The sequence below is a fragment of the Cydia pomonella genome, chromosome 18, assembly GCF_033807575.1.
Source record: "Cydia pomonella isolate Wapato2018A chromosome 18, ilCydPomo1, whole genome shotgun sequence".
In the NCBI taxonomy this organism is placed as follows: domain Eukaryota; kingdom Metazoa; phylum Arthropoda; class Insecta; order Lepidoptera; family Tortricidae; genus Cydia; species Cydia pomonella.
Genome location: NC_084720.1, coordinates 6,107,902 through 6,123,631, shown reverse-complemented (window position 1 = coordinate 6,123,631; position 15,730 = coordinate 6,107,902). Strand labels below are relative to the sequence as shown.

At 37.9% G+C, this 15,730-nt stretch overlaps 2 protein-coding genes across 4 annotated transcripts in view; one reads left to right on the top strand and one right to left on the bottom strand.

Moving 5' to 3' along the window:
• Positions 1 to 10,513, bottom strand: part of LOC133527946 (uncharacterized) — a 46,473-nt gene extending 35,960 nt beyond the window's left edge. Inside the window, exons 1-6 of one of the 3 annotated variants that reach the window (XM_061865150.1) lie at positions 3,064 to 10,513; positions 2,784 to 2,988; positions 2,299 to 2,604; positions 2,090 to 2,223; positions 1,861 to 2,007; positions 1,433 to 1,526 (exon numbers count right to left, since the gene is read on the bottom strand). In XM_061865150.1, the coding sequence (XP_061721134.1) occupies positions 1,433 to 1,526; positions 1,861 to 2,007; positions 2,090 to 2,223; positions 2,299 to 2,604; positions 2,784 to 2,988; positions 3,064 to 9,146 (6,969 nt within the window). In that variant the 5' untranslated portion in view covers positions 9,147 to 10,513. The remainder of the gene's footprint in view (positions 1 to 1,432; positions 1,527 to 1,860; positions 2,008 to 2,089; positions 2,224 to 2,298; positions 2,605 to 2,783; positions 2,989 to 3,063) is intronic. The other 2 variants (XM_061865149.1, XM_061865153.1) reach the window with 2 other exon arrangements.
• Positions 10,514 to 11,576: 1,063 nt separating this feature from the next.
• LOC133527955 (guanine nucleotide exchange factor subunit Rich) overlaps positions 11,577 to 15,730 on the top strand; it is a 58,233-nt gene continuing 54,079 nt past the window's right edge. Inside the window, exons 1-2 of the mRNA XM_061865171.1 lie at positions 11,577 to 11,906; positions 12,025 to 12,132. Coding sequence (XP_061721155.1) covers positions 11,769 to 11,906; positions 12,025 to 12,132 — 246 coding nt within the window. The 5' untranslated portion in view covers positions 11,577 to 11,768. The remainder of the gene's footprint in view (positions 11,907 to 12,024; positions 12,133 to 15,730) is intronic.

The window sequence follows — 15,730 nt, the reverse complement described above, 5'->3', positions numbered from 1 at the left end:
CATAATATTAATACTAGAAATAAACATAAGTTCGCCGTGCCCTTCACTCGGCTCCATAAAATTAAAAAATCATTCATGGGTAATTGTGTGAGATTTTATAATAAACTTCCAAACCATATTACTGAGTTACCAATTAATAAATTTAAGAATCATGTAAAGCGTAAACTTATTTCTAAAGCTTATTATACCACACAAGACTACATGAATGATAAAACAACGTGGGATTAATTGTGATTCGAAATGATTAATTATTTATTATATTTGAATAATGATGATGAAATGGATATTCCAATGCATGTATTTCCTTTGTTGTTTTTATTATATTTGTTTGACATTTAGAATTTATTCTAGAAACAATCTAGACTAGTATTTTTTATACATTTTTTTTTTTGTATGACTATATTTTGTGAAAGTTTTAGTATTAAATTTGATCTATGAATTACAACATCAATAAATTGCTCTGATAATTAGATTAAGATAATTATATGTAATACTGTCTTACTATTCATAAGTGCTTGTTGCTAGGCCTACATGAATAAAGTATATTTGAATTGAATTGAATTGAATTAGTCACGTTTAACTTAAGTAACCGCTTCTAGGTTATTGGGATTTTTTGAGGGAAGTTGAGAGGGTAGATGAGAACGACAGTAGGAAAAAGGAGGTGTGTGCGAACAGATCGACGCGGCAGTGATATTTGCTTTTAGATCAAGTCAAGAACGTTCTTATGGTGTTATTAGAATAATGATGTGTCTCTAGTATATTGTGACCAACGTTATCAGTACTCAGAGTGAACAGTGATCCAGTGAGGCTAATATGAACTTAAGGTAAACTTTGGGTGGGGAATGGGGTCGCTATAAGGGGAGGTTTGGAGGCGACTATTAAGCTCAAGAAACCAGGTGGATAATCATGTGATACTCATGTTATATGTAGGTAATAAAGTCGGACACCAACACAACTCATATCGTCATCTCACTAACATCCAGGCCTCGTATAGGTATGTAGTACATTTACATATCGCTTTCCAGTATCCGTAAAACCATTAGCTCATTCGATAGGTTAATAAGTATGGTGAGCTTGACGACAGCATTCAAATCAGAGTTGACAGATAGAGGCAGGGTTGCTTCAGAAAAAACTGTGACTTTATTACAAGCCGATTTCACACACGTACATAATCACTTATTTGAGCCTTTCCGCGCTCAGCCCCAATTTGCGATTGGGTACGTGCCGTACGAGAAAACGGCGTGTTATGAAATCAATTTAGTCTTAGAGAGCCTACCTCTGGTATCTTTCAACTCTATAGTTAAAGTCTATAAATTGGTTCAATCCAGTTGTAGACAAAAATAGGTTAAAAAAATATGACTTTAAATCAAGTAAGTCCAACAATGTTTGAGATTATAACTAGATTCAATGATAAATATCATTTAGAACACACCTTCCTAATATTACGGCGTCCCTTGAAATATGCTGCGGAGTTTCCTTTTGGACCATGCGGCCCCGCTTCTCCGAGTAGCTCATACGACAGCACTCTGGAATAGTCGGAGAGTTTTTTTTTTTCAAATATTTACACGGCATTACAGCATATGCCAATACACCGAATAATTAGACTATACAAATACAAAACATATATAAAATAAAAAACAGATATTAATAATCAAGTGCAAGTGCTGGAAAGCCTATCATCCATCTTCTCACAAAACCTCAGACACTCCTGGCACACATCGGTTATGGTGTATTCAGGCAGCTTGGAAACAAATAGAACAACATTGGAAAGCATTGTCATAAGTACTTAATTCAGACTGACATAAAAGTAACATTTTTTTTGCTTGGGTTGTTTTGTGCTTTTATTAAGTTTCATATTACCTCATCTGCTTTTGCCTCTCCAACATCTTTTTCCTAGAACGTCTGGATCGACCGCGAGTTTTATGATTCAATATCAACGGTTTGTCACTTGTGTTCCGTCGTTCTATGAATTCACTCACGAGTTTAGCCCGCTTAGCATCGTCTTCCCTACAACAATAAATAAACAACTTTAATTAAACACCTGCGAAATATTTTATTACAATATTTACTATGAAGTAAACAAACTTACATTGCAGTTTCTTGTTTTTTTCCCATTCTCTTTAGAAGTTTTTCTTTAGTATTTACCCATTGCTTTTCTTCCTCTGATGAGGAATCATCGGACTTTCTTCGCTCTCCCTTACCACCACTCTTTGTACCACTTCTCTGGAATATGAAAGGAATAAAAATAAAAATTTTATCAATAGATATGCCAGCAGAGTAAAATTAACATTTACATACCGGTTTATTTCTTGTAAGAGGACCTTTAACAGGTGTTTTCGCATTTTCGTTATCCAAAACTACTGGTGCATGTAAAAGGGTCAATTCTTTGTTCATCATCTTGTCTGCCGTAAGCATTAACGAATCTGGATGCTCCTGTTTTATATCAACTGTTTTAGATTTCGGTCCAGGCCTCTTTTTTTTAAAGGTGGCATCGCCATCAACTTCATTCTTGATTTTTCTGTGAGATAGTGGTGTGTCGTCTTCATCATCATCATCATTCATGAGCAAATTTTTCGCCATATTGTTTTCCGTAGCATCTGGACCCTAAAACAGAACAGTTGAGTTCATAAATATGTATAAATATTTCACCTTATTCCAATGGATTAAGGTGAAGAAATGTATAAATATTTACTCGACTGTACTTAACATAAAATGAAAAAATGTTCAAACCTATTTAAGCTATGAATACATTTTACTATCAAACTTTCGTTAAAAATGCTTACTGGTGTTGTAAAATCGTCCTCATAGTTATCACCTTCATCTTCAGAAGGCAACAATTCATTGTAATGGCCTGCGTCTGCAGGGCTTTCCGGTCGGTCATTGCCATCTTGGAAAGACTTGTCTTGCTCTTCACCTGGCACTTTTTCTCTGCGAGCTCTAGGTTTCTTTACACTAGATACCCTATTCAAGGACTGAAGGTTTGTCAATCTGAAATAAAGACAAGTTAAATGAAAGCTGACTATCCCAAACAATTTACAACTAAACATTCGTGATTATATTTACCTATCTATTTCTTCGTCGTCTTTGCTTTTTACAGCTATATCTTGATATTCAAAATATGTCTGAACAAAAGATTCTGGTAATTTTTCCAAGGCAATGATGGGAATTTGTTCATAAAGTTTTGTGTCACTACTGAGAATCGGATAACATTTCCATCCATTGCGTTCAGTGAATAATTCGCTTTTCTCAGTTACTTTGCCAAATAGTTCTTTTTTAGCATCATTGTCGTGTTTAGCATCTCCTTTGTCTTTGCTTACTAATTCTTCTTTAGCATGTTTCGCTTCTTTCTTTTTGCCTGGTGATTTTGTGATAGATTTTCGATTAGGTTTAGCCTCTTCCTCCTCAAATATTGGCATTGTAGGTGTGCATTCTAAAAGTTCTATTGGTTCCTGTGAATTGATTATCTCATCTGACTCTTTTTTATTATCCTTTGTCTTTTCATCTTTGTTTGAATTTTCTTCTGTAGTTTTCAATTCAGTCTCTTCATTTACTTTTGGTAAAATTTGGTCATAAACATATTTAACGTATTTATGATATGTAGAAATTTCATTTTGATCAACGGCACTAAATCCAGTGAACTTATTATCTTCTTTGGGATTAGTTCCAGTTTCATCTTTGGATTTATTGGCAGTAGTATCCGTTATTTGCTCTGTTGAATCTACATTATTACACTGTATCTCATCATCCACATTCTTGTTGTTTTTAGCAGCCAATCGCGAACGTCTCGTTTCTTTCTTTGTTTCTTTTTCCTGCTTTGAGGTTTGTGCCACGTTTTCAGAATCCGAATCTGATGACTCGCCTTTTTTCTCTTCTTGTCTAATTCGTTCTCGCATTCGTCTAGTGAGTATAGCTAGCTCATTAACAGGAACAGGTTTGTCTTTCGACTGTACCTCTTTATGTTCTTTTGACTGGACTTCTTTGTTTTCTTTTGAAGGTACTTCTTTATTTTCTTTTGCAGGTACTTCTTTGGTTTGTTTTGGAGGCTGAGGCTTCTTTGTTTTAGGTCTACCAGGTTTTCGTTTGTTGTTCTTTTTACCAACATTTTCACTGTCACTCTCGCTGTTTTCTAGAAGGCTTCCTTTAGCAGATTCAACAGTGAGAGCCTCAAATGTATGCGGTACTAGTAAACTCATACTTGTGTCATTTTCGTTATCAGAATCAGGTTCATGCTGTCTGCGGACTCGCAAAGCACTTTGACTAAATGTTTCTTCATTCTCATTTTCGTAAGTGCTAATAGCATGTATCATTTTATTACACCTAACGAAATTTTCAAAATTTTCTTCATCAAAACTTGTGCTATTTTGTCTTTGAATTGGTTCTCTACCAACAGGTAACGGATCAACATTATCAAAAGATTCCGTTTTTGTAACAACACTTTCTGGAATGATGGTCATTTGATCGACATAATGATCTGGTTCAGTTTTAATAAACGGAACAAAGTTCTCAGCAATAGCAGGTTTCTCCTCTAAGCCCAGTTCAGTTTTGACATTAGCAATAAGAGGATAATTCTCAGTTGCTACAGGAACATTTTCATTTTCTGGAATGGACTTTGATCCATTTTTCTGTTTGTCAGATACAGCACAAGACATAAGTTCTTTTAACTGTACTTTAGAAATCCAACTTTCATTTTCCCTATGATTGGCATCTTCATCTTCATTATAATTAGGTTCCATGGATTCATCCTCGTAAAGAGTTCCAGCATCATCTTCATAATAATCTGAATTATCTTGATCATTCGTATTTTCCTCAATATTAAGGAATGCTTCTTCTGAGAGTGTATTAACCGCATTGATAGTAAGTGCTATAGGTGGGGTTTCAGCACTTACAGTTACTTGAGAATTGTCAGCTTCATACAACTTTGATACAATATCAAAGCATATATCAGCTAGTTTTTTTACGTTACGGGGAGTTACATGACATACAATATCGATTTGTGACTTGTTAGGGTCACTTATGTGACATTCTTTTAGTAAACTTGTTATACATTTAAAAGCAATATGCATCAACGAATTTGGAGATCTAAATGAGAAACTGTCCCTAATACAAAAATCACTTGATTTATTAGGCTGAAGAACTTTTTGGCTTCGTTGGATTATCTGAACACATAAAGTCGACAGCGACTTGACTTCTTGGCTGGAATCATCACATGAGAAGTCACTTTCATAATATTCAGTTTCATCAATTTCACTATTAGACATGACAGTCTTATTGTCACTTTTTATGCAATTTGTAAAGTCAAGTTTAGTTATTTTTAAATAACACAATGCTTTCAAAGAAGGGATAGGTCGGGATAGGATCTCTGAAGCATTTAGTAATTTAGCATCCTCTTCTTGATTGTCGCTATCTTCATCTGAATTTTCAACTATAAAGTAATTACCTTTTAGAGAAGGTAGATTTTGTGGTACAATCTCAGAATCATTTACCAACTTATTTTGTGCCCTCAAATTCTGCTCATTGTTTAGATGCACACAGCATGTTATTTTTAAATAACACAATGCTTTCAAAGAAGGGATTGGGTGGGATAGGATCTCTGAAGCATTTAGTAATTTGATGTCCTCTTCTTGATTGTCGTCATCGTCATCTGCATTTTCAATTCTAAAGTGATTACCTTTTTGGGAAGGTAGATTTTGTGGTACAATCACAGAAGCATTTACTAACAACTTATTTTCTGCCCTGGAATTCTGCTCATTTTTTTTTAGGTGCTCACAGCATGATGAAAATAGTGTTTTCGGCTGATAAAACAGAGCTGCACTAGTATCATTCGTGCATTCGGGAATGGGAAAAGTATTGTTCACATCACTAGGTTCCGTCAGATAAAAGTGTTCATGCAGATTCTTCAAGCAAATTGATAAAAGTGTTGTTGGGTTGCTCAATTTGCTAACTTCACATTTAATTTTCTCACTAAGTTCATTGCCACTTTCACTCACACTTGGGTTACTTTCATTATCCGTGAAATTCTCCTCAGTTCTAGAAATATTACCATTTGTAAGATTATCAGGTTCAACAGTAAAATATTGGCAGATGTATCTGTTATGTTGCCAGGTAGACCATTCCGTGGATACAAATGGAGCACACGTAAATAATGCTTTCTGGCGATAATAATCCTCAAAAAAATCACTTACCATTTTTTCTGTAATTTTATTATCAGGGGGTTTTTTATTTCGGCTGTCCTGGGCTAAAAAAGACTGAGGGCCCTTTACTTTCTTTACCATCACCGAATCACTGATCCACACAGTGTGTCTGCCTTTGATATTAATATTTTTATTGCTCTTGACTTCTTCACTTGGCTTTTTAGCAATTTTGATAGAAAGTTCTTTATTTAAAAATACTGTTTTTGGATTGAATTTAGGTTTGCTTTCTTTTTTTACTTCAACCTTTTGAGGTGGAGTTTCCCCAACTATTTCACAGTCACTATCACTATCTTCTTTTTCCTTTTTGGGTGTGGGCTCTAATTTCTTCTCTTGTTCCCTGTATGATGATAGGTCATTTTCTTGCAAAAACTTTTCATATTGATTGGTTAAGTCCTCTTCCATTTGCATAATATTATGTTTAGCAAGTTTCAGTAATAAAAATGATTTCTTCACACAATAATCTATCTTAAAAGTGTCTACCACATTAGTTGTGTTTATTTTCTTTTGAATAAAGTCATCAGACTTTTGAGTCATCAAGGTTCCCAATTCTGAAGTAGTTTTCACAATGCTAGTAAGGAATTTGCACGCGTTTTCTGATTGTTCACTATTTAAAGGAACATTGGTCTTCATTGAAAGTGTGCAGGGTCCGCTAGTCTGAGTACTTGTAGTTTCTGTAGTTACTTTGTTGGTTTGAGAAGATACTTCTACTTTCTTCTTAACTTCATTTGCTTCTAAGACTGGGATTTCTATAGGTGCTACTACACTTGGTGATAAGTTAGATTTTTTAGACACTTTTTTAATTTTCAAATTGGTACCGTGAATTTTCTTTGCAAGGAAATTTTCAAACTCCTTACTTGAACCCCAAGTGTTTGATGACTGTGGAGGTGGTGTAGGTTTGATTTCATTGTTTACAGATGGTTGCACTTCAGTATCATCACACAAATCTTGAACTGCATTTGGAGAAAATCTCCAAGGCTCTTTTTTATCTTCAACTTGATTCAAACTTGATGCTTTCAATGGACTCTGGCTAACTATGTCTGAAATAAGAGGCATTTTCTCTTCTTCTAATTGAATTTCTTTTTTCATTCGGCCTCTTTTTTTTGTTGTCATTTTTAGCTCTTCTAACTCATCTAGTGCATCACCAACTGCACTATCTGAGGAGTCTATGGAGCTTTCCCTTCCTTTTCTTCCTGGTATGTATTCATCATCAGAGTTATACCTGCCACTTTTCTTTTTTCTCCTTGGTTCATCATCATCCGATAGCTCAACATTAGCAAATGGATCTTCATCGGAATCATCATCATTTCTGTATTTAAATGTTTTCCTTGCATTTCTTCTCTTAGGTCTCTTAGAAGTACCTTCAACAAGAAGTGACTCATTATTATCCATAGACTTATTTTCAACTTCTTTGCCTATTATTTTTTCTGCAATGGCATTTTCTGTAGTTGCATTTTCTGTAGTTGCACATTCTGTAGTTACATTTTCTGTAGTTACATTTTCAGTAGTTACATTTTCTGTAGTTATATTTTCTGTTGTAACTTTTTCTGATGTGTCATTATCTTCTGTAACATTTTCTGTCAAAGGGGTGTTGCTTTCTGTTGTGGTGGCATCATTGTCCTTGATGACCTCAGCCTGAGTGATTGGCGCACTAGGAGCGCTTGCACTTTCCTCAATCATATCTGTCTCAGGTTCAGCCAATGGAGAAGAAGGCATTTCTTGCAACCCTTGCAATATGGGATCCTTGGCTTCTGATGCTTTTTCACAATCAATTGATGTTTTCAGCTGACTTAAGCACATATCTTCTTCATCATCATCTTCATCTTCCTCTAAATTCTCTATATTAGAAAGGTTGTCCTGTAATTTACGTAATTTGTCTTCAAGTTGGGACAAATTTTTAACCATTTTATTAAGGTCTTTCATTTCAGTAGAGCTGGCATTGACAGGTAAAGAATCCCCATTAACTGTTGTTTGGTTTTCAGTTATATCATTAAGACTTGAATTTTTCCTTGGCCGACCTCTTCTACGGGAAACTCTTGGACTTTCAACTACTGGACTTTGAGAGCTTCCAGTATCTTTAACAATAGGTGGAGCTCTTCTACAACGAACTTTTGGACTTACAACTTCTGGACTTTCCAAGCTTCCAGTATCACTTAGCACAGGTGGCTCTTTCTTTTTCCTGCCCCTTTTTCTAGTTACAGGGACTTGTTCAGTGGGAGTCTCCGTACTCTGACTTGGTGATACGAGAAAGCCATTTGTCTCCGTTTGAATTGAGTCCATATTGTTGTTTGCGGATTGTAATGTATTCTCAGGGAAAGGTTCTGAACTTATATTTGCACTAATATCACTAGAAATGTCTGTGCCAAAATTAATGGAGGTTGAATCATTATTTGTTATTGTTTTCCTACCTCTGCCCTTGCCTCGCCCTCTCCCTCTTCCCCGTGCTCTCCCTCTGCCTCTGCCCCTACCTCTACCTTGTTTCGAAGAGGATAAGCTAGTAGGCTGACATACTTCCGAGCTGCTCACCGCTTCTGTCTCCACTGTCTCGTCTAACTCCATGTCCACCTCGTTGTCCACATCGTTACTGACTGCATTACTTTGTTCTTGCACATAATCGGTTTCATGTAAATTATGAGGTTCCGAGTTGGCCTCGTTTCCAAGATCAAATGCGGTGTTCGTTTCGTCCGGCTCATCTTCGTTGATGTTCACTTCGCTGCCTACATCTAAGTTGCAGTAAGTCAGTTGCGATTGATCCTCGTTGTTGGTGGACGATACGAGATCGTTTTCTATTGACATATCGCTTAATTCGGCCGCATCTACGGCAGCAGGCTGCGAGCACTCTCTGCCGGGAGAGGAGATACCCTCATTTTCTAAATACGAGGAATTTGATTGGGATACCTCAAAAGCCTCTCCGGCAGCGGAGAGGTTGTTTACATTCAAGTCCATTTCTTCGGACATGTTACAAAGTAGTTACACAAATCATGGTAGAAAACTCCGGTAAAGAACTGTCACATACGAATTAGCTAAAACTATAGCAATTACAGAGAATCGCTGTACAACAACAAAAAGAAATCAAGGTTTTTAAGTTTAACAAAATCTAAACTCGAATCGCGATCGCCATTGCATTGTATCGGTACGCGGAACAAGAGGCGTTTTTTTTTTCTTTTTTAATTAAGTAATGTTGTCAACCTTGTAAACATATGTAGCTATTTAAATTTATTTCATTACATACCAGTACATACAGCGGCAAAGTAATTTTTTTTTTATATCTTTCTTTTAACCAAAACCAATATTATGACTCGATCAATTTACTCGAACCGGTTTTACCCTGAACCGGTTAATTTTTCAATCAATCAATAATGTATTTGGCCACATTTGACGCTTCACACCTCCTTGTGAGTACTTGTGAGTATTGTATTCTTTGCTTCACACATATATAATACAAGCTAAAATAAAGGTCTCTACAAACGTTACAACAAATCGTTTTCAATTTTAGATCTATTCTCGCCATTGGTACAAAAGCTAGTTTATTCTTGGTTTATTCCGTGAGCATAGACATTCCGGTGCTGAATTCCGGTATGTAGTGCGTCTTCTATTGTTCTATCCAGTTGCGGGGCAAAACCAAAATTTTGTGCGAGCAAGGGACATTTAGCGACGCCCTCTGGTGGCGCAAGAAATAACTAATATTTTTTTACGTTGCTTCCCAGTTACATGTATTTGAGGCGCGAGGCCCCTCGGACTGCGAGGCCGTAGGCGGTAGCCCACATCGCCCACGCCTAGCGCCACCTTTGGTTCTATCTCATCTGGGTAGCGTTTTATAAAGCTTCAAGTTTGCTGTTTGCTTCTCAGTATAACAATGTCAAGTTCTAGTCGGAGTAAGAAGCATTTATTGCGAACATATAGAGTAGATAAGAAGAAAAATAACCTATAGTCAACCCTTTTTTTTGTGTGCTAGTACTAGCGTACAGGGATCGGAACCAGTTTTTTGCAAATAACCATGATTTCGGTTTATTTTATACTCCATATGTAGGACTCAGTTGTGTTTTTAGAAAATGACTTCGTATTACTAGATTGCCCATTTAAAAATGAAATAATTAACAAGGAACGAAAAATACCGTTTTAAGACAGTACTTGTGAATCAATATATGTTTGGAATGAGACAGTCCCTGACCAAGTGACCAAACTATCTGTATTAGATCATATTACATAATATGGACCCCGCTAGGACTAGTATATGACATCACAGCAGCGTTCATAGTATGGTAGTGATAAACCCACTTTGTCAGTAGCAAAAAAAACTCAAATTTTCTACAGGACGACCATCCTGTTTCTACTGACGGAAATGGCTAGAAGTTTACTAGATAGTTTGGCTAGAGTTAGACCAAAAGATAAGTTGGCAGGGATTTTGATAGCCCAGATTTGGCCCAGATGGTGCACGGGTTATTTCAAACGTAAAACTTCTATGAAATTATGACCTTTACTTGACACTTACAACGTCTTGGCTATCAAAATCGCTGCCAACTTATCTTAGTCTGACTCTAGCCAACGTATAGTACATCTTTATAACGGAACCTAATCCCAACAAGTTTCAAAAAGTATTTTGTACATTTGTGTCTCCCGTTCACTTGTACATGCAAGAGTACTAGAGAAGCAGACTTGGAATACGAAATTCCGTTTTACGGGGCCTACCGTATTTCACCATAAATTTTGTATTTCAAGTCTACCCTCCTACCCTCAGGTCAGGGCATGGCAGAGCAACTCTTTGGGTCACGTTGTATAAACAATAAGCTACAAGTTTGCCGGATTTCTTTCTTTCTAACTAGCATATTTGTTATTGCTTCAAATTAAGCTCAATTGACATTATAAATTACATGAGGTGTGCAATAAAGAGTATTGTATTCAGTGTATTCTTAGATTGTATTGTAGTGTATTGTATGATTCTACTAAATGTGTTAGAAGTAAAATGTATGTATAGTCGTTTTGTGTAATAAGAAATGCGAATTACGCCTTTGACCTAGTTGCAAAGGTAGACTCTCTTCAAATAATTGAAACCGGTTATTTTTCACTAATAACCGATTTTAATATGTTGTGAGATAATCGGTTAATTTAAAAGTTAAAATGAATTTTAAAAACGCCTCTTGGTTGTGCAAAATGTTGCCATTAAATGCATTTTATTATGTTGAACATTAATTTTATTATTTTAAATATTATGTGATAGTGTTATTAAACAAAAATATTGTTGATTAAATCATAATATCTACCCACTGCGTAATATTAGCTTTGTAATAAGATGTATGATATTCATAACACAAAATAAATTCATGTATACAATGCATGTAGATATACTGGTTACATTGGCATTGAACTGTCAGTTCAGAAAATTGACAAATGAAATTAAATGAAAATGAGACTTCGAGACGTGTGTTGTGTTGTGTTGTAGAGAAGAGAGTATTTACTTGCTAAATTATGCGTTAACTCTCGTTTCAAGTAACATGTATAAATTATAGCAAGCTAAGCGGAAGCCTAAGCCTACTGGAATCAATATTCAATTGCTAGTGCAGCAAATGTTGATTCAGCACAATGTACTTTCCAATAGGATGGCCCAAAGTTCTGAAAAATCCCACAGCAGATCATCAAATCATTCAGATTGTTTCAAACAGAGATAAAATATTGTTCGCTTCGCTTAGCGAGGACTGTTTGATGGTATGGTTTTGTAAGGTAAGTCGAAATTCTGATGTTGTTTGGTGAATTAATCAATGCAGGAAATAGTAATTTTTGTAACAAGCAATGAGTCCAAAATTGACTAAAATTACTTTTTACTCTACTTCTGTTCCAGCCAAGTGTACCTATTGTGCATCACAAGCGTAGCACTGAATCCTTGCAGCGCCTTGGGGTTAATGTTGGAGTGGAATGGAAGCCAGACTCTTCAATGATATGCATTTCGGTAGTAAATTTATATTATCTGTCTGTAATATAATATAAATAATTCCATAGTGTTATTGTTAATAGATCTTATAAAAATATTTTAGTTGAGAATATTTATAACTATTCTTTTTTAGATTCCATTCTATCAATATGATTTAAGGGAGTCCCTAACGTCAACTTTGATCTGAATTCCTTAGTTTTCTAATGTTTTTTGTAGCTTGTCAATTATCATATTAATAGCATCAACTGTAAGCAATATAGTATTGTGTTGTAAAAATAGTAGAGAAATGGTGCAAGGAGAATGACCTATCGGTAAACCCAAAAAAGACTGACACAATTCTCTTCACAAACAAAATAAAATTGGGTACATACAAGATGCCGGCACTTTTTGGAACAAAATTGACACTGTCAAAAGAGGTAAAATACCAAGGCATAATCCTGGATGACAAACTGAACTGGAGTAAACACCTAGAAAATAAACTAAACAAAGCAACAGTAACCTTCTGGCAATGCCAAAGGATGGTGGGCATGAGATGGGGGCTTGCCCCTCACATTATACTGTGGCTATACAAGATGATAATAATGCCAATGATCAGCTATGGTGCCGTTGTATGGTGGCTCCACACCCAGCTAACCATGGCAATAGACAAACTAAACAAAACACAAAGACTAGCATGTGTGGCTGCGAATGGCTGTATAAGAACTACTCCAACCACAGCACTAGAAATAATGCTAGGACTCCTGCCACTACACATATACATACAGAAAGAAGCAGCTGCCACAGCATTCTGACTGCACAACCATCAGTTCATCGCACAAGAAGATCTATGGAAATATCTTCTCCCAACTTTCCACACTGGAAGCACCAATTGACAAAATACCAAAAACGACTATCTTCCGGAAAGACTATGCCGTATTGCTAACGAGGATCTGAATGAAGGATTAAACCAAACAAACCAAAGAATTTTCACAGACAGCTCGAAAACAGATGAGGGGACAGGATGTGGTATCTTCTCGGAGGATCTAAATATACACATCTCAAAGCCCCTGGGTGAACACAACACGGTATTCCAAGCTGAATGTGTAGGTATAATAGAAGCTTGCAATGCGATAAAAAGACGACAAGTAAATCGGTACTACAAGCTCTATGTAGCGACAAACTTACCTCAGCACTAATACTAGAATGTCATCAAAGTCTCACAGAAGTCAGCAAGGAAGGCAACAGAGTAATGGTACAATGGATAAAGGGGCACAGTGGATCAAGAGGAAACGATGCAGCGGATGAACTGGCCAGGAAAGGTACAGAAACACCGGCATACGGAGCCGAACCCATAGTACCTCTACCAGTATCCTACATAATAAACCAACTTGACCAACACCACAAACAACTACACAATAAATACTGGTATAAATTGCACACATGTAGACAGGCGAAAGAAACTCTCCCGGAACTGAACTACAAGCTCACCAAAACACCCAGACAACAACTACGTAAAATAGTAGGATTAATTACAGGACATAACACACTAAACAAACACCTGCATAACATATTCGTAGGTAGGACAGACAGCCCCATGTGCAGAGGGTGCATGGAGGAGGAGGAAACAGCAAAACATATTCTTCTAGAATGCAAATATGTATATGCTCCCCTGACCGTTTTCGGCCACGACGACTGCTTCAACTCCTTTTTTGGCGTTCATGTGCTCTCGTGTGGCTGACGTAGCCGATCTTGTTGGCAAAGACCCGTGCGCACAACGGGCACGAGAGGACACCATCAATATAATTATAGCTGATCACCGCTGGTGGTCGGGCTTTCAGCTCATCCCTCTTGTCGTCCAGATCTGTTTGACGACGGGATTCAAAAATATCCGTATGTTTCCTAATCAAAGATTCCCAGGGCGGTTGGCGGCCTGCTTTTCCCACTGTAGGGGCTCAATTTCGCAGTTCTTCATATGGCGTTTAAGCACGTCCTTGTACCTGAGGAGTTGTCCGCCTTGCTTTCGCTTGCCTTCCTCCAACTCGCAATAAAAGACGCGCTTAGCCACTCGACCCTCCACCATTCTTGAAACGTGGCCACTCCAACGTAACTGTCGTCGCATGAGGTAGACTTCGATCCCACCCACGCCGGCTCTCCGTAGGACTTCGGTGTTCCGCACTCGGTCGGACCAGCTGATCTTTAGGATCTTACGGAGGCATTTAAGATGGAATCGGTCTAGTGTGCGGATGTGACGACGATATACGGTCCACGTTTCAGAGGAGTACAGTATGTTGGGCAACACCACCGCCATGTATATGGAGATCATTGTAGCTAGCTTTAGGTCATGCGAGCGGAAGACCTTGGCATCCAGCTTACCGAATACTGCAGCAGCAGCTCCGATCCTGCTGTTGATCTCCGCATCAAGGTCGCAAGAAGATGTTACCGTGCTCCCCAGGTAACGGAACTTGGTTACCTGCTTCAACAAATCTTCGCCAAGTGTGACTGTCAGTGTTTCCCGACCATGAATGTCCAGAGACATAACTTCTGTCTTCTCCACACTGACCTTTAGGCCAAACTTGCAGCAAGATTGATGAAAGTCAGTGACAAGCTGATGAAGGTCACTTGGGGACTCCGAAAGAAAGCATATCTCGGAGACCACAGCGTACGAGACTTTAGTTTGTGCCTTGAACCTAGCTAGGTTGAAGAGGTTGCCGTCGGTGCGAAAGCGGATGCGAATTCCTCTCGGTGCATTTTGACTTTGCAAAACTTCACGGACAACTACTGCGAAGTATAGGGCGAAAAGTGTAGGTGCCAGCACACACCCCTGCCTTACCCCACAGGTAACGGCGAAAAAGCTCGACTCATCGACACCTACAGCGACGCAGCATTCCATGTCATCATGCAAGAGTCTCACGAGGCGTATGAATTTATCTGTGCCTCCTAACTTTGCCAACATCATCCACAGGGCTTCACGGGGAACCACTGTCAAAAGCCTTCTGAAGGTCAACAAAGCAGAGGTACAAATTTTGACCCTGTTCTCTGCTTTTCTCTTGCAGTTGACGCAATGAGAAGATGGCCTCACAGGTTCCCCGATCAGGTCGGAAGCCGAACTGTGTTTCAGGCAAAATCTCTTAAGAGAGCTTCATAAGGCGGTTAAGAAGGATTTTGGCAAAGACTTTTCCGGGAGCTGATAAGAGTGAGATACCACGATAAGAGTTGCAGTCAGCACGGTGACCTTTGTTCTTGTAGAGGGCCTTAATTCGAGATATTTTAAAGGTTTTTGGGACACGTTCTTCCTCCCACATACGAACATATAGTGACCATACAGACGCGTGCAACTCATCACCTCCGTATTTCAGCAGCTCGCCTGGTATAAAGTCAATGCCAACCGCGCGCTTATTGTGTTGTTGTTTGATGGCAAGCACGACTTCGTCGCGAGACAGAGGTTCATCTAGCTCAGTCAATATAGGGAGTTGAGGCATCGAGCTAACATATGGTAGATCCGCTGTTCTATCCACGTTAAGCAGAGAGTTAAAATATTCTGCCCACCTCTTAAGCACATCCTCTCTACTTTTTAGCAGGTACTCACCGTCGACTGACTTAAGTGGTACCTTTGCATGAGAATTTCTACCAATCAGCT